This window comes from Lacerta agilis, chromosome 3, assembly GCF_009819535.1.
Source record: "Lacerta agilis isolate rLacAgi1 chromosome 3, rLacAgi1.pri, whole genome shotgun sequence".
Lineage (NCBI taxonomy): Eukaryota > Metazoa > Chordata > Lepidosauria > Squamata > Lacertidae > Lacerta > Lacerta agilis.
In genome coordinates, this window is record NC_046314.1 from 63,035,149 (window position 1) to 63,054,386 (window position 19,238).

A 19,238-nucleotide genomic window follows, 5' to 3' on the forward strand; every position below is an offset into this window, starting at 1 on the left:
GTTTACATGAAAACCCCTCTGGGTGTCAGTATTTTAAAGGAACAGGGTCTCTTTGAGAAGGACCCACCAGCGTGAACAACTAAACAACTATCTGACTTTTATTTGAACGCAGCCCTGTTTAGGGAAGTTTTTAATGTTTGATGTTTTTATCTTGTTTTTAATATTCTGTTGGGAGCTGCCCAGAGTGGCTGGGGAAACTCAGCCAAATGGGCGGGGTATAAATAAATAATAATAATAATAATAATAATAATAATAATAATAATAATTATTATTAACAGGAGGGAGGAAATTCAACAGGCGAACCTTGGGCAAAGCTTCACCTGATGAATTCCAGCCTAGCCACCATGCAGTCAAGAAGCGTGTCCCAAAGTGGTAGCCCTAATGAAGCTTGCTTGCTTATTTTTTTTAATTGCTTTCTATTGATTTTCCAATACGTCCAAAAATATACATTCCAAATAAAACAAAACAAAAAATCCAAATAAACCAATATATACAAATCCTTACATTCCCCAAAGAGACTTATATTGTTTAAGTCTTTTTCTTAATTCACAAACTATTAATTCCTCCATACAGCTTCCAACCTCCTCACTGAGGAGCTTGCTGACTTAGAAGGCACAAGAGCACTGGCAGCGGGGAACGTTGGTAACCCCAAGAAGCGCTTGAGGGGGGCGGGAATCTGCCTGACGTCAGGCGGGCGGCGAGTTGCGCCTTTAAGGCGCTCGCTCTCCCCTCCCCGTTTCCAGGCCGCCTGACGCCCCGCCCCTCCTTCCAACGCTGAACCGGCGGCGAGAGCAGCGCGATGAGAGGCTGTGAGCTGCAGGTGCAGGCAGGACTGGCAGCGCGCTCTGGCACGGCGGCGTGGAGGGCATAGAGCACCTCGGTGGGCAGCCGTAGCAGAGCCCCCTGCCAGCCCGAGACCCCCGGAGGATCGGGTCTCTCCGCGAAGCAGGGGCTGAAGCAGACCATGTCGGTGGTGACCGGGGGCAGCGAGCCGGGGCCCGCCGCCACTGGAGGAGGCGGAGGGAACCGCGTTTTCTTCCAGAGCCCCCGCGGCGGCGGCGTTGGCGGCTCGTCCCGGGAAGAGTCGGTGGCCCCGTCGGCGGCGGTGGTGCAAGTTCAGCAGCAACAGCGGCGCCACCAGCAGGGCAAAGTGACGGTCAAATACGATCGCAAGGAGCTGCGGAAAAGGCTCGTGCTGGAGGAGTGGATCGTGGAGCAGCTCGGGCAGCTCTACGGCTGCGAGGTACTGTACTCCTGCCCGCTCCTTCCTGGGGAACTGATCACGGGAGGGAGGGAGCCTTCGGGGTGATCGGGGCCCGGATCCGAAAGGCAGAAGGGAAGGGCGCCCCGTCGAGGCCCCCCAGACACACCCCACAGCCCTCAGAGGCTCCCGGTTGGCCGGAGAGCGCCCAGCAAGTAGGAGCCACAAGTACTTTAAATCTGCCCTCCCTGCCTCGGGAAGCGGCATCCTGGCGAGCAGAGAGGCTGAGCAACTCGCTGCTTCTCCAGCGCCTTCTACAACACCGCTTTCGTGGTTTGATCGCAATTTTTTTTAAAAAAATTAACTTGCATGCCATTTTTAATCCTCTCATTTGCATATTGGGGATTCCTTTTCATCACGGTCGTTTTATAAATTGCACCGGAGTATGAAGATCTTCCTGGCTGAGGAAAACGCCGGGAGTGTGTGTGTGTGTGTGTGTGTGAGAGAGAGAGAGAGAGAGAGAGAGAATCTGAATGAAGCCACCTCTAAATGACATTCCCGTGTTCTGTCTCCCCTTCAGCTTCGCCCTCTTAAGGGTGTGAGTGAGTGAGTGAGTGAGAGAGAGAGAGAGAAGCTATGCAAGATTCCCACTTCCCACAACCAAATAAAAGGGCACGTTGACTTGTTGCCCCTTAAAACAAATCCGTGTATATTTTGCCATAGGTGTGCTGAGTGGGGGGTTCTGGGTTTTCCTGCATGCGGCGCTTCTCCTCGGGATCATGTGATGCTCATTACCCTCCGCGCTTCTGCCTACAGCGGCTTAGCTTAAACCCTCAGCCGGCAACGCGGAGGAGCGCGCTCACTTCTATGAATGCTTTATTTGCTGCTCTTTCTTGGCTCAAAACCCCACCAGCCTGCCATACCCCGTACTGTTGATAATGATATTCATTAGTGTACGCGGAGCTGTCGGTTTGCTAACCTCTCAGTGTGATCTCAGATCGCAGGTTTAAAGTGCAAAGAGATGGAAACTGTTTTAATATCTGAGGCCAACCTTAATTTGTTAGGCTAAGTGGGCTCTCCGCTTTTGGATAATGCGTAAAACGGGGAGGACATCGATCGCAACCAGTGAGTGCTTCTGTTAGGCTTGCATACTAACTAGAGGTCGTATGTTACTAGATGTTTCTGTAAGGAGAGGAGCTTGGGAGGTGGGGTGGAGTGATTAGATATATTTTTAAATCGTGAGTGTTGCCTACCTTAATCTTGTCTGTAGTCAACTTAGTGCCAGAGGGAAAAAAATAGATCAGTGCCTTTGGGGGTTCATTTCAACGTACTTGGCAGTCCTTTTCTCCTACAGAGACTGTTTCATGTTGGAGTTTGGTGGAATGTGTCAAGGCTTGTGCTTGGACATGTTAAATAAGAATCTTGCTTATTCCCTTACTTACACGTTGGGAATTTTCCTGGTGAAAGAACAGTGAGTGACAGTTCAGTATGTATAATGGGGAAAGCAAGAATCTGCTTTCCTCAGGGATGATGAGTTTTCCCTAAGGAAGCCAAGTGCTCATCAGGTTAGCAAATAGTATCTTGCACAATTTATATTTGATTGGAAGAATGAATGCTTGATTTCTAGCAGGATTGAATTGCTTTTGGACTTGCGTTCTTTTGACTTTGCTATGATAGTTAGCTTCTGTTCAAATAGCAAATTGGGGAAAGAGTGTGATATTTCCAACTATAAATTTCTTAAAGAATTAAATGAGTAACTATATTACCTTCAGGGTACATCTGAAGGCAGCCCTGTATAGGGAAGCTTTTTAATGTTTAATGTTTTACTATGTCTTTATATATGCTGGAAGTCACCCAGAGTGGCTGGGGCAACCCAGTCAGATGGGCGGGGTACAAATAATAAATTATTAGTATTATTACTATAAATAGCAGCTGGGAAGGGGGTTATGATTTAGACTTGGTTGTTTGGGAAATGGAGACTTGCAACTCTGCACTGTTTTCCCCATGAAAATTATCCCCCACTCTCAAGCTGCTATTTTCCCAATACCTTGTCAAGGGGGACAAAGGTATCAAACCTGTAATATTGTCCTGTGAAACAAAGAAGCTTGTGGTTGATCGTAATTGGGATTAATGGTGCCAAGGTGGGGCAAAAGAAGTAAAAACTCCTTTCCTCATCCCACCCCACCCTGAGCCCCATGGTCCAGATTCAATTCTCTCTCTTTTCCCCCTCCCAAATTTGTGTGCTGTTCAGTTGTTGTTGCTTTTAACAATTTAAGAAATGGGCTATTTACAGACCTCCCATATCTAGTTCTAGTGATGACCTTGGAAGTCTAGTTGTCATTGAGGTGGCAAACCTGAATCTCTGCTGAAGTATTTCAAACTCGAGGTGAGAGCTCATTGAATGTACCGGTAACTCCATACAAAAATCCTGCGGAATTAGAAAACTAAGTTACGGCAAAGGGTGGTAGCCTAGTCAACTCACTGACATGCTGGTGTTTTGTAGCAGCTTATCACACTGCTGCAATGCTCCATGTGCACACACTTAAAGACCCCCCCTTCTTTGTCTCACTGAGGGCCAAAGTGAAGGTAGTCGTGATTGTTCACACATTCAGCATATTAATGGATAAAGGTCTACTTTTGTCACAAAAAGTATGTTGGGAAAGAGACTTGAACTCTTTACACTTTGCCTCACGATAGTTTCAGGCACTTCCTTGCCTGTTTCACTCCAGTACATGACGTGAACTTGGCCGGAGAGAGCAGTCATGGAATGGGAGAAGGGTTAGACATTGGGGGAGGTTCAGAATTAGACACCTCCCCTCCCTGCTTAATATGTGAATGAATTAAGCAGAAGAGCCCATCTAGTCCAGCATCATGCTCTCACAGAAGCCTGCAGGGAGCACCTGAGGGCAATACTGTATTGCTTTCCCTACTTGTGATCCCCCAGCAAGTGGCATTCAGAGGCAAGCTGCCTCTAACAGCAGAGGTGGAACATATGGTAGTCATTGTGTCCAGTAACCAATGATGGTCCTCCATTATGGCATTCCACATGTAGCTATTTCTATAGCATCTAGAAATAGGCCAGAAAAAGCATTTGGGATGAATTCTCCTCCATTTTATGTTCTAATGGCTTATTGGGCACTTAGCCTAACTGAAAGCTACTAAAGAATTAAGAACCCGGGGGCAGGTTTCATTAGAGTTTCTTGCAGCACACGTCAAAGGAAAATTTCTAAATATTAATGCAGTGTAGAATATACATCTTCCATTGTTTTAAGTGAAGTGTACTGTCGTAGCTGGAAGAAGCTTTGTCAGAAAAGTGTGCCAATTTGTCTTATTGGGTGGAGCTGCACAACACTTGCACAACTTGTCAGGGGCATTATTCTATACAGCTATAGTTGAGTTAGGTATGGTGTTAAGTGCTTTTGCAAGGCTGGTCAAGGAATCACCTGAAGTCTGCAAGATGTGAACGTGAAATGTTGCCGTGTCCTTGCCTTCTAACTTGAGTGCTTCTGTTCAAGGTGCCAGCCAGCCATTTCCTCCTCAATGATATGGAAGGCTTATGTGGGAAAATTCATGTCCTCCTGCCCCATCTTCCACTAAAGACTCTGTGGCTCTTGGGGGAGACATTGAGTGTTGCTCATTCCGCCTTTGATCATTTTTGGAAAGTGTCAAAACAAATTAAAATAAAAAAATTCCTTCCAGTAGCACCTTAGAGACCAACTAAGTTTGTTCTTGGTATGAGCTTTCGTGTGCATGCACACTTCTTCAGATATTTGGAAAGTGTGTTTAGCCCCTTTAGGAGCATCAAGGCAAGTGGTAATTTTACTGACCATTCAGGTTATTATAAGAAAAGTAAAATATAAATATATAATTAGGGCACAAGCATAATTAATTTCAGAGACAGGAAATGACTTTGGATTCATACATGTGTTAGGTATAATTATTGTAAAATAAATGGTTAATGAAGCTGCAAGTTCTTACGCCTGCAGGAAAGTGAATCCTCAGACAGATTGTGATGATTAAATGCTAAGCCAGAAACTTGTTCTGATTTCTTCTTCTTGCCATTCTCATGGGGGGTGGGAAGATCGCAGAAACCTATTCTATTCCAGATAATATTTTCAGCAAGGAAGGTAGCATTAAAGTTGTGCACTTTAACATGTTGGTGCTTAAATAAGCAAGTTCTTTAATCCGAATTTAGAGCTGCAAAAGTTCATATGCTTATTGTCAGAAGAACTGGCAATAACACACATGTGAATATTTGCAGCCTCTGAAAGGTTGTTGAGGCTAGAAAAGTATGCTGGAAAAACCTTGTTGATACTTCTAAGATCTGCTTGACTAGTCCTCTTATTATAAAGGTTGCGCTTTGATTTCTTGGATCAAAAGTGAATACTATACATTTACTAGAATCCGATCAGCCCCAGGCTTGCATTGCTGGAATTGGCTTGGCCCAGCCCAGCCCCATGCAGGCACTGGCATCCACAGATCATGAGATGGTACATGGAATAATGTGTGAACGGGTGAGCATTCTGGTGTAGGAGTTCTTCACTTTGTCCCAGGTTAAAAAAGGACCCCTGACAGTTAAGTCCAGTCGCGAACAACTCTGGGGTTGTGGCGCTCATCTCACTTTACTGGCTGAAGGAGCCAACGTTTGTCCACAGGCAGTTTTTCCGAGTCATGTGGCCAGCATGACTAAGCCGCTTCTGGCAAAACCAGAGCAGCACACGGAAACACTGTTTACCTTCCCGCCGGAGCGGTACCTATTTATCTATTTCGAACCTCCGACTTTTCCGATTGGCAAGCACTAGGATCAGTGGTTTAGACCACAGCGCCACCCGTGTCCCTATTTGTCCCAGGTTAGGCACAACTAAATGTTAAGCTTACAGATCATAGCCATGGTAGCTGGTTTATAACAATGCAAAGGCTTTATCAGATGGACAATCCATTATGGCCTGTTATATGATCTGCCTTATCTACACACATCAAAATACTTGTATTATTTTGGTACTTGAATACCTTTATTGACCTTAAATGCTTTTGGACTTGTTTTAGATATAGCCTCCCTGGTATGCTACCTCTCCATCCTGCAGATCAGGAGCTGTGAAACATGAGACTTCCCATCCCCACAGGTCTCTGGAGTTTGTACTCTCTAAGCATGCATCCCCTGAGGAACTACCCCCCAACATCAGGAGGGACCCACATCCCCATATCACTGTCAATTCAGGGAGCACACCTGGATGGACTTCTCAGAAGGGCTCTAAACCAGAGGCAAAGCACTCCTTCTGGTCTCAAGATGTAGACAACAACTAGTATCTCATAGAAACCACTTGTGGCCACGTTAAACCAGTTTCCTAGATGCTGCATCAATTGTTCCTGGTGGCCTCATCTGGCCCTATTTGAGAAACCGTGGCTTAGACAAGATAAATGCACTGCATTGCAAAGCAAGGTTGATGACTAATGTTGCGACTGGCTAACTTTGCCCTCCAGAATCTTAAGTGCGGGTCATTCCTCTTAATAGATTGTAGTGGGTCTGTGGATCACTCATGCAACACAGCTCATAGAAGCTGCAATTTTAATAGGTTTAGTTTACGACAAAGTAGTTTGCAATAAAGCTTGCAAACAAAGTGATGTTTAAAGCTATAAATATTTTCTGACTTGACTCTTCAGAGAATGGATCATATCTGGAAAGTGTTGGGTAAAGACTTTTAAAGCATTCTTTATTGTGCCTGTTACTTTAAAAATCTTGAAACCTGATGTGAGTGAGATGATGATCTATATTTAGAACATAAATAAATCATTATTCAGGGAACCCTTGTCTTTTCTTTTTTTTAAAGTAATGGATATGGTAAAACAGAAGGAAGTGATTTCAGGATGGCTAGTTACTACAGTAAGAATGCACCTTAATTACTACAGGAAAAGGAAAATGTTCAGTTCAGTGTGAAAACAGCCACCGTCTGATCAAAAGAATCTTGAAACTTGATGAGGTTCATTTTTAAGCCAAGTCCCAAACAATAAAGTGTTTGTGTGTGTGTGTGTGTGTTTTAAACAGGGTCAAATCAGAATACATATCAGCCTGTTTGTTCCAGGGACTCAAAATGGATTGGCTTGATAGAAAAAAGCAATCTATACTTCATACATTCATCATTGTCTAGTATACTGAGGTGGGATTAATATACAATGAGAGTGTTCATATTGTAGCTAATAAAAGTGGAATATTGAAGCCACTACAAGAGAACTATGTTGCTCAGCTTGCTAGCCAAAGCATCATGGTGAATTATATTTGGGGCACTGCTTTGCTGCTGTGGGGGCATTTGGCTGCTTGCTCTGGAGATGATGGTGTGGAAGAATACCTGGTGCTCAAAGGGCTCATGGGCAAAGTCTGCCAGTCATTGTTGACAGTATGGAGCTAGAATGGACTCTGAAGGTGCACTTATACTGCTGCTTTGTAAAGTGACGCCACTTGTCACATTTTTTTCCTCTGGGCAGCCCATCTCTACCACAATGCCATTCTTTGTGGAACTGTCAAAATACCACATGAAATGTTGCAGGAGAAATATGCTTCTCTGTTTAATTACTCAGTTGGGTTGAAATTATGCTTTAATTGCTTTATTTTAAGCTGCTTTTAGGGTGTATTTCTGAGGGCCAAAAATGGCACATACATTTTATTTGAAAACAAATAAATAAAAAATCTCTTATCTCTTTGGAGCCTGAGGAAATGAACTTGCAGTGGATGAGAAGATGAGCAGGACACCCACACTTCTATCCAAGATACGTATTATTTTTGTACAGAAACTCCAATGAGCGTAAGAAGACTTCTGCTGGATCAGACCAGCATTCTGCATTCTCATAGACCAAGAAATAATATTGCATACAGACGTGTATGAAAATAGGAGCTGCTCTGCTTTGGAAAGTGTGCTCATCATCCTGTTAAGTACACAGTCTCCTCTAGAGGAGCAAACTCAGAAGGGCATGTGACAAGTTTTGTCAGTAGAATTATTAACTGCAGTATTTATCTCGCCCTTTCTCCAAGGTAGTGTATATCACACTCACCTTCATTTTGTCCTTGCCAAACTGTCCTGTGGGTAAGTTAGGCTGACAGAGCATGACTGTCCCAAGGTTACCTAGTGAGCTTCCTGACTGACTGGGGATTGCTCAGCAGTCTAACCCCACTCACCTGTGCAGTGTACTGACTGGCTGAGCAGCTAGGATATCACAAAGGATCCTCCTACCTCTCTCTGTTGAACAGTCTTGTGGCTTAATTTTTAAAAGGGGGAAAGTTGGACACCAGATGATAGTGCAAATAATGCTTTTAGATAAAGGGGAAAAGGCACAGGGGAGAAGGGCAAAACTGACAAGGATATCATCTTTTGGGGTGGAGACAGGTAAGTGTGTCTCTTGAAGCATGAAAGTTTGGAAGGCGTATTCACAGGGGTAAAAAAACAAAACCCACCTGTGTTGACTGCTGTTCTTATGTGCAGTTGCATATGCCCTAAATTTCACATTGACGTGATGGGGGAATTTGGTTTAGCTTTGGGATTCCTTCCAACTCCAGAGCCTAGAATTTGTTGATAGTCCTGGCAAAATTGCCCATTTCTTTCCCTTTGTTCAGGAGATTAGCTGATGGCTGTCAATAGCTGGTCTTAGCAGTGACTAAGAAAATAGCCGAGACTATTTGGAGAAGAGAACCATGTCTGTCTTCCTCCTTCACCTGGGGATGTTGTTTTTAACTGTATATGTGAAGACATGACAGTTTGGGAGAAAGGCAAATGGGAGCGGAGTTGGCTTTTGAAGCGTTTTGAGGTGCTGCTTGTCCCTGATGTGGCGCTGAACATTGGAACATGTGGTAGAGCGTTTTTATCCCATTTATTTGTATATAAGCACAAATACTACAAAACACTGCTGGCCTCATTCCACAGTAGAATCAAACTTGATTAAGCACTGCGCTCCTGAAACTTCTCACAACCCAGAAATTGGGGAGCATGTAATAACATGATTAGTTTCTGCTGAATATTTCATTATTTCACGTAGTGCTCTCACAAATTGTATATCTGTGTTGATGACAATTAACTTGCAGAAATATCGTAAACCCAATTTCCAGTTGAAGTTGAGCACATGCTTGATAAGCTCCTGGGATATAAAAGTGCTTTACTTTGAATCTAACCTTGTTAGAACACAAGGTTGAAGTATAGTGTCTTGAGGTCCCTCCATATATCTTGTTTATTGCACATTCATGATGATTTGTGGTATTGTTGTTACATGCAGCGCTGCTCTCAATGCTATTTGCACATGCAAAGGTGTTGGGATGGTCACACTGCTTCGTTTCCAATTGGTGCATATTCTGTAACTTCCCACTGAAATCCCATCTCTTTATCAGGGCTTTTTTCCAGCCAGAACATGCTGGAACTCAGTTCCGGCACCTCTCAGGTGAGCACCATTATAAGAGAACAAGGGAGGCCTTCATGGTGAGTCCCGGCACCTCTTTTTCCAGAAAAATAGCACACCTCTTTATACCACAAATGTTTGCTTTATTTTTAGGGCTGCTTTTGTTGCACTATAGCCCCTCTGAACAGCAGCAATGTGGTTGCACTGTGGAAGTATTGCTGAACAATCTAAAGCAGGATAAATCCAGCACTAATTCCCTGTTACTGTGTCAGTAACCTGTTGCAGGATACACATGTAATAAAACAGGTGGAGAGAGGCCCTTGATTTAAAGACATGATACTGAAGTGGCTAGGGAAATGTTTTGTTCAGGTGTTGGGAATGTTTGGCTCTCCAGGTGTTGCTGAAATACAACTCCCATCAGCTCCAGCAAGCATGAACAATGATGATGGGAGTGGGAGTTCAGCAATATCTGGAGGGTCAAAGGTTTCCCATACCTGGTTTTGTTGGACATGTGCTTCACCCAGCGACAGAGCAAGCTGATTGGGCGCCTGGGGCAGCTTGCGTGCCCTGCACCTGTGGGGGCGATGCCAACCACCAGCAAGGTGGGGCAAGCCTGGGCAGGATGCTCCGCAGGGCCTCCGAGGAGTCTGCCTGCCTCCTTCCACTCAGCCACCCTACAGCTGAAGGGGAGGTGGCTAGTGGACCGTTTGGGGCAACATGGAGCCTGTGGGCACCCAAGCCACTGCATCACTCCCAGGAGAGACGCGTGGCTTGGACCCGCTGCAGGCCCCGTGGTGAGTGCCACCCGGCATTTTGTCACCCCCCACAGTGGTGACACATGGGACAGACCGCCCCCTTCCTCCGCCCCTGGCTTCAACCACTACAACGTATTTTTGGAGTCTGTGCCAAAATTGGAGTAATTGGAGGGTGCTCCTTGCACCCTCTTGCCAGTAAGAAAAGAATATTTTTTGGTGTACTGTTTCAATACATGAAAAGAGCTTAGTTGCAGAAACTGAAGTGATTCTGAATAGCATATTCTGAGTCAATAGCAGACAAATTGCCATTTGTGCAGATGCGCAGGCTTTGCTTACACCTACATTCAGAATCCAAAAAACTCATGAATTTGACTGGATACTACAGATTCTGTCATTCAACGTTTTGTGCTTGGAGGGCAATGCTTTTTGTGACCATTCATGTAAGATAAACAAGGAGGCAGCTGTCTAATTCAAAAGTATATGATAGAAAAGTGATTATTGTAAAAAGCATATGAATATTCTTTATCCATTATTTTTGTGTACTTTATGCAATAAGTATTGTACTGAGCTGTTCTCAGTTGGCAAGGCAGGGAAGGGGTTAACTAAGCCAACAAACTTAAAGCCCCCTCAGGAGTGGGTACTCCTCCCAGTTTCAGGAATTATTTCCTGTCTGCTTCCTCAAAAGTAATGTAAGGACAAGGGAAGCAGTATGAATGAATGACAGCATTTTTTTTATGGGCTAGTAAGGGTAAAAAAAAATTGTTGTCCGTACCTGGTTACCACAGTATCTGAAATGAACAGTTTTTGTTGAGAAATTGTGTCCCAGATTAAATCCTATTGATTTGTTAGGAACAAGCACATACTCTGAGGGTCAAACTGGTTTTTGCATAACACCAGGGCCGAGGCTCAGTGGCAGGGCAGGTGAGTACTTTGCATGTAGGTCCCCAATTCAGTCGCCAGACTCTGAAAGACCAAAACCCTGGGTAGTCACTGGCAGTCAGTGAAGACAATACTGAGCTAGATGGATCAATGGTCTGCCTCTGTGTTAGCAGATCATCATGCTGGGTCCGGGTTGTTTTTTTTTTGGTGTGCTGCTGCTAAACTGATGAAAGTCTTCAAGGTGACATCTTAATATATATTCTGTGGCGAGATCATGATTAGACAAGCCTTCATTTCCCTGTTCATACAGCATTTGAGGGTGGCTCCAACAGTAAAGCTATGGATACGTATATGTAACATCTGGAATTGGTGTCTGCCATGTTAAAAATCAAGTGAACCACTCTTTAAGTGAAAACTGCCGAAATCACCTGCAACCAGTCCTTAAGTGGCACTTCATGCTGAACAAATTCCTCAACACTGCTGTTATAGATTGTGGTGAAATCTGCTGAACCAGGTGTAGGTCTGTTTCACAAGTTTCTCCAAGTTGACGGCATTCTTCAGACTTGGAAGTGGCTGTCAAAGCTACTTAACCCATGATTAATATTGGATTGAGTTTAAAGCATGTATTTCCTCCTCTGGCATTCGGAGCATGGCATGCAAGAATGAGGCTGTGCAAACAGTATAAATGAATGGCTGCAGTTGTTCCCTAGATCAAAGATCAGTCTCTAATAAAATTATACTATATTGTATATTCTCCATGTTGGGAAAGCTCATTCATAACACATGATCTTCAGAATACTTGCCCCAGGTTGCAATCCACTCATTGAACTCTTCTCTTCTCTTCTCTTCATGATGACCCTTCACCTGCCAATTGGGGTTACAGTCCAAGTTTGGGGAAATTAAACCTTGGTGGCTTACCTTTATTTAAGCAAGGCCCATCTTGTACCAGGGTAGAAAACATACATATACTATGCATAGTTAGTCTCATCAGGCCCCCTTCTCCTTTTTTATATATAAAAATACATTTTATTTTTCTGTTTTAAAATGTACACACGTAAATAATAAAACACATGACTGACAAAAAAAATGGGTCACTAGGAGGGTAAAATACTAAACATATTATTTTACAGTACATAATAATGAGGTGATGACAGTAAACCAGTTCATTGAATTCTTCCATAAGTCAACTTGGAAAACACAGAATGATATGCAAGAGGCTACTTCATAGGTTTGTATTAATATTTTGTAGTGGTTGCTATTTCTGTGTGTAGAAGAGTAGAGAAGAGGAAAACTTGGGGATTGCATTCCTGTACTCTCCAGCGATGGGAATTCTCCTCACTGCACAATTTAGTTGTCCTCACTGCATAATTTAGCCAGCAGAAGTCCTAAAGCGATTTATAGAAATTACATACAATATATCATCAAATAATGATTAAAACAATTTAATGGAGAACAAATATTCTGCAGTTTGTACTGCTGTTTCATCTTCAGTATTTTGTATGTAATGAATCTGAACCTCGAAAATGTGATAATACAGACATTAAGAAATCTAAACATGCAAGTACACTCTTTTGGGGAACATGTACACTAAAGTTATTCTGTAACAAGATACAGGATACCAACTCTTGTAGAAAGAGGTGAGTTACATATGGTTTCTCGCCACCCCAATAGTTGAGCAGTGCAACATTCAAAAGGGATTCCAGGCAGTTACCCAGGGTTCTTTTTTCCTTCAGAATGTGATACAGTGGAGACCGTAGTGTCTTTAGGGTATATGTTTTATTTTCACATATATACAACCTTAACCTACGATGGAGGGGCTCCCAACATCAACTGCCCAAGAGGATCTTGTTCTCCCAATGCCCCAGCCTTGGATTCACACAGAAATCAAACATCCCTCTGGCTTTCTCTGACTTCCCAGTCTGTAGCTTTCCCCCCAGCTTCTAGTGCACATTACTCAACTCTCAGTTCTCAACTCTGCCAGTGTTGCATAGCCCCTTTGTTCCCTTAATGGCCCATTACCTTGGCTATCACCTCACCAGGCATCTATTCCATGAATGAGAAGGGGAGCCAGGCATTCCGCCTACTACTCCCCCAAACTCAAAACAATGTCTTGCTTGCTACTTCTTATAACAAACTAAGGCGTTTTGGCATTACAAATGTTGTGTTGCTAAGCATATCTTGAGAGCAGATTTCATTGAAGCTAAAGAGGCTTTCAAGTAAAGGCTTCATGTGTTACTGTGAAATGAACATTTTCCTTTCAAGTGTTGTGTCTTCACAGGTTTAATAGGGGAATCAACATAGGCTGTATGGCTAGATGTTAATGGCACCCAAGTGTGTGTAAACTCATTTTGTGACCTACTTTAAATCTGGCTTGTAGTGTTTTTCCATCTCCTAGAATTTCATTCATGTTAGCCAATGACTGATGTATTAATATTTATATTTGTCTGCACCTACTTCAGTGAATGCTTCTCACCTGACTTATCTGCTGTGCACTTCAGAATTGAGCTGGTTGCCATGGTTACTTACAGTCCTGGTTCAGAGGCTGCATAAACAGTATGTCGCAGGCCTTTTGCAGCATTTAGGGTGGGTTCTCATGTACTAAAATCCTCCCTGAATTTGGGAAATCTGAGTAATAACTGGCCAGTTCTTGGACATGGTTCTTGAGCAGGTGGTCGCAGACCAGATCCAGGCACTCTTGGAGGAAACTGATTTTCTAGATAACTCCATAGAACTCTGGGTCATAGCCAGGGAAGGATACATGCCTGAGGAAGGCTGTGTAAGGTAGTAATTTTGAACCTTTTCAGACTTAGGACCCACCTGTAGCCCAAAACGTGCATTTGGGAACCCACTTCTTCTTCCTTACTTTTTTTAACCCTATATTTGTATGATGTTGGTAATGTTGCTGTGGTTGCTACCAACCTTAGATCAGTCCATGACCCAACCGTGAGTCTCAACCCAATACTTGAAAAACAGTGGTCCAGGGAATATTCAAGTCCATCAAAGTTCAGCTGCGCTTTTTAAAAATAAAAATACATGACTAGCAGTGGCATGCAGTGAATTTTTTCACAGGGGAACAGTGAGGGCCAGAGGCACCAGCTTGCGAGGGTGATTGTGGGGCAGGGGCATCACACCTCGCTAAGCTGGGCAAAAGCTTTGTGGGCTTTGGGAAGGTGGTGGTGGGGTTTTCAACCCTTTGGAGCATTGCACCTCCCTCCCAAAGGTGGGAAGAAGCTTCCTGCGCTTTGGGAAGGAGGTGCCAGGGGAACAGTTAGGGGACTAGATTAGTCCACTGGCCGCACGCCACTGATGGCTAGCATTCTTTCAGGCAGAGAAATCAGGCATCCAGAAAACATACTATACAATTCCTCTTATGTAAACCTGATTCTAGTGATAGTCAACGAGCGTGAAAGCAGTGTGATGCTTGATGAGCATGCTTGTAGTATTCATTCATTCATTCATTCATTCATTTTTATTACATTGTTGTAACATCTTAATTTTGCTTCATATACTTAGATTTTTGTTTTTGTTTCCCAGCTCCCTCCCCAAACTGGCTATAACATGCACATTCGCATGTTTGGCAGTTGAGGATTGAAAGAGCGCCATGCTCTGAAACGTCTTACAAAAGCATGTTTTAACTATACTTTATGCAAAGTGCTTGTGAACTGTGTCAGATGTCACTCTTTTGGAGCCCATCCACCAGCCCCATAGCTTTCTAGGATGCTTGAAACTCCTAACACATACCTGAAACAAAAATAACCTGGTTAAAGCAGACATTTTTTCTACGTAATGATTTCCTGTGTTTCAGAAATAGGCACAGTTACTGGGGAAAGCTGCACGACGGCTGTAGCGGTACTCAGCCAATTGCAGAGTAGGTCAGGCCAGTTTCTCAATACTGTGTAGAAAGTTACTTAGAAATTGATATAACTTAGTTTACCTCCAAGGACGCATGGACAAAGGCTAACATTTATTAACAACTGACTTTGTTTTCATGCTTCTAAGTGAGAAAGCAAATATGTACAAAAATGGAAAAGGAAAAGACAGGAGGGGAGCCACACAACTTGAAAGGGCAGGGTGCCTCAAAGATGTTCCTGTGATGGCTCAATGATGGTCAAAACTCTCGAGACACTTGGACGACCAATTTATTCCATTCAAAGGAAAACCAAACTTTTCCTCCACAAGAGTAATTCCCGGAAGATCGTTTTTGAGTCTAGGAACCTCTCAGAAATTGGATTAGTACTGCAATGTAAGCAGCTTGTCCCTGAAGGTAAATAAGTTACCCATTGGTCCATGAGAAAAAGTAATTCATTTGTTTCTCAAACGATTAGCAAGGATCATTTCCTACTGTTGACCAAATGTTGCTAGTCTGAGTAGATATTACTGGGCTAAATGGACTAATAATATGACTTGTTATAGAGCATGTTTATATGAGGCTGGTGCTGGGAAGACTGCTGAGTTCAGAAACCAGGGCACTGCTACAGAGAAGGCTCTGTCCTGAGTTGCCACCCCATGGGTCATACACATTGGTACTGTTCATGGCTTTAGTACACCAGTATCGAAACCTTGAATAGTGTGGCAGCTTACAGGGAGTGCAGTGCTTTCAGGACCAGTGATGTATGCTCCCGCCTACCTACCCCACTCAATAATCTGCAGCTACGTTCTTCAGTGGCTGGGTCTTCAAGGGTAGCTCCATGTTGGGTGCATTGCAGTAGTCCAGTCATGAATTAGAACCTGCTTGAGCTACATTCTTTCATTTGTTCAAATTGGCTCCCTTTGTCAGTAGGAACACTGTAATGTTAAATAGGGTGATGTGTTGAGAGACTAATAACAGCAGTTATCCTTTCTTCTACTGCCTATGCCTACCAAAGGCTAGCCTCCAGAACAGGTGTGAGGAACTGTTGGCCTTCCAGGTGTTGGTGAACTACACCTCCCATCATCACTGGCCATTGCCCATGCTTTTGGAAACTGATGGGAGTTGTAGCTCAGTAACATTTGGAAGGCCAAATGTTCCCTACACCCACTCTAGGAACTTGGACCTGGCTTTCTCTAACCTCATCTGCATTGCAGGGGGTTGGACTAGATGCCCCTTGGGTCCCTTCCGACTCTAAGTTTCTATGATCCTAATTTAATTCAGCTAGGTTCTCATAGCTTCTGCTTTGCAACATAATGTTGCCAGTCCTTCCAGGGAAACAATATGTCTCTAACAGTCGACTTGTTCATTGAGCAATGTACATTTGGAAGATTTAACATTTAAATTGAATTTCCTAAGGCACTGCAATGCACCACAAAGCTTGGTCAAATGTTGACTGGGCACTTAAAGTAGTTGGAGTAGAATAGGCAGAAGGTTCCTTGGAGATCAGTTAGCCTCCCATTCATAAGTCTGTTGAACATATTAGGAGCATTATGAAGGCTGAAGGTCATACCATTGATCTCATTATAAGCCTTGTCTGTTTTCCCTTTATCTTTTGCACACATCACTAGCTGCTAATCACCTTGGGTCTGGAGAATGAGCAAGAGATTCTGAGAATTCAGGGTAAAAGATTCAGGGTATTATTCTTCTCAGTCACATCCTTGAATTGCTAGTAATCAACACAAGTGGATGCAACCACCTTTCTCTTCCCCCCCCCTTAAGTAAGATGGATCCTTCCATGCTACAGTTTATGATCAAGTAAAAACACAGTCCCCAAAGACCTGAGTGGATTGCTAATGGGAGGATTTTAAATTTTAGCATTGTGCATGACAGCACAATCAGTGCCTCCTAGTGAAAATCCTCTTATCAGGCTGTCTCAACAGGATTACTCTGCGGTAACTATAAGCTTTGCTTTTGATTTAAATGTTAATAGGGTAATTGTAGTTCTATAATAGAAAAAATGGATTCAATCTCCTTTGTGGTGTAAACCTATTTCTACCTATGCTTCAAATGACAGGCTTAATTATAAGCTGTTAGGCCCTGTCCCTTTCGTCATAGACACATACTAGTAGAAAGCATGGGTCTGTGCATTGCGGTATGTGTGAATCAGGACAGTGTTGTGCTCCACACTTGTTTGTGGTAGGGCCAAATTAGCTTGTCCTGGCTTCTCCCTATTCTCCCCGCTGTCCCCAGTGTGTGTGTGCAAACTACTGAAGAGTTTACATCAATGTTGGAACTGGCATCATAGGTGGTTGTTTCCGAATTTTGCCCTTTTAAAGTGGAAGCCAACAATGTAAAAAAAAAAACAGCTAAAACCTTAAGACGAACGATTGTATTAATGTTCTCTGAAATGTGCAAGGGAGAAATGTATAACATGCTTACATTTTGAATTTAGCTCCTAGCAGCATCTGCTGTTTACTTCCCAGGCAAAGTAATTCATAATGATCTGGCAAGAACGCTGTATTTCATGCTGTTGAAAAGCTTGATTTCGTTCAAGAGCCAAACATATTATCTTCTGTGGGTCTTGATAAGCAAGAATTCTGAATCATGTCTAGAAACTTCCTTTTGAATAGTTGATTAGAACTTAGTGCAGTTTTAATAATTACTCTTTAAAGTTTCAATAGAACAGCTCAAAATGTAAAACCAGTCAAGCGGCTATGTAGTCCATGAAGCTGAATCAGCTTCCTGCTGCCTCTGAGCAGGTGATTTCCTAAATTACATAGAAGTGCAGACTTCTGCAGAGCTCAGTTGGTTAGAGTATGTTGCTGATAACGCCAAGGTTGCAGGTTGGATCCTTGTATGGGACAGCTGCATATCTGGGTTGGACTGGATGAGCCTCAGGGTACCAATGATTTTAATCCTTTGCAAAAAAAGAGTTGTCTCAAAGGTGCATCCTCTGTGCTTGCAATGTGCTGACTAGCAGCTGAGCCTTGCTTGAGCATCTGTTTGCTGCGAGGGGTTACTCAGCAGAAGCAATTACTGGAGGCAAGCTGTGAGTTCCTTATTCGAGGAAGTTCAGCCTACTCCTATACCAACTACCTGCTATCACCACATTTACATCTTTACAGTCAGCCACATGGTTCTAATTAAGGTCAGGGCACGGAGACGTGTCACTGTGAGTGATTTGGTTGTGCTAGTAGAGAGATGGAGCCCTGGATCTAGATAGTTTGGTAACCCATTGAAAAGGAAATTTGCAAGTGAGAGTGGGAGGGGTCACTTAATAACTACTCTGCCTGGATTCTAGATGGTCCATGTGGTGCCTGCTTAAAACATTAGCTGGTGCAGATTCTTCGCTCTGTTTTCATTTGGAAATATGCAGCCAATATTCTGCCCAAATTCAGTATGAAGCAAGTCAGCACCTGCATTTCTTCCAGCATTCCAGCCAGAGACTATAAGCTCCTGTTTTGATTGTTGCCTCTTCATTGGTACATGATTGACTGCACTTTGTAAACTGATTAGAATGGGATCTCTAAATGAGATAACATCCTGAGTTTAAAGGAATGTTTCCTCATAGATGGAAATTGGTTCTCAGAAACTATATTGTTTCTCTATAAGCACATACCTATTATGCATTTAGTATCTATGGCATGCTACAGCCATTTCTATATATTCCGGTCTACTCCTTTGCATGTTGAAATGACTGTGGACAAGCTACAAGATGGCAGGCTCCACAGATACCAGCAATTAGTGTATAGGAAGAGGAGTCTGTCCCTAACACATTTGCAGACTGCGCAGAGTAGCCCTGAATGTGTGAAAATGGCTTGTGGATCTGGGTTACGAGACTTAAGAGGCAGGTTAAGGATAAGGTAGACATGTTAGGCTTTTAGACTTCAGAAATTTAAAGATGCTATTTGTATGTTGTTAACTTGAAGCGCCAGGTTAATTTCAGTTTAGTGTCGGATTTTGTAACTGGTAATATGGAGGCAGAAATATCCATGTATCCTTTGCCGCTCAAAGCCTTAAATTAGAGGAGGGGCTTTCTGTGCCATACAGGTGGGATCCTTTGTGAATGAGAATAGGTTGTTGACTTGTGTTCACAAAAGTCTGGTCCCTGGGGCTCGGTGCCTTTGTGCCATTGTGAACAGGGACATTTCCTCTCCACTGTGAATTATTGTATCCT

General features: G+C 43.3%; 1 protein-coding gene across 1 annotated transcript in view; it reads left to right on the forward strand.

Moving 5' to 3' along the window:
* Nucleotides 1-813: 813 nt before the first annotated feature.
* The window catches only part of PPP1R14C (protein phosphatase 1 regulatory inhibitor subunit 14C), a 36,018-nt gene continuing 17,593 nt past the window's right edge, over nt 814-19,238 (forward strand). The window contains exon 1 of the mRNA XM_033143984.1: nt 814-1,243. Coding sequence (XP_032999875.1) covers nt 965-1,243 — 279 coding nt within the window. The 5' untranslated portion in view covers nt 814-964. The remainder of the gene's footprint in view (nt 1,244-19,238) is intronic.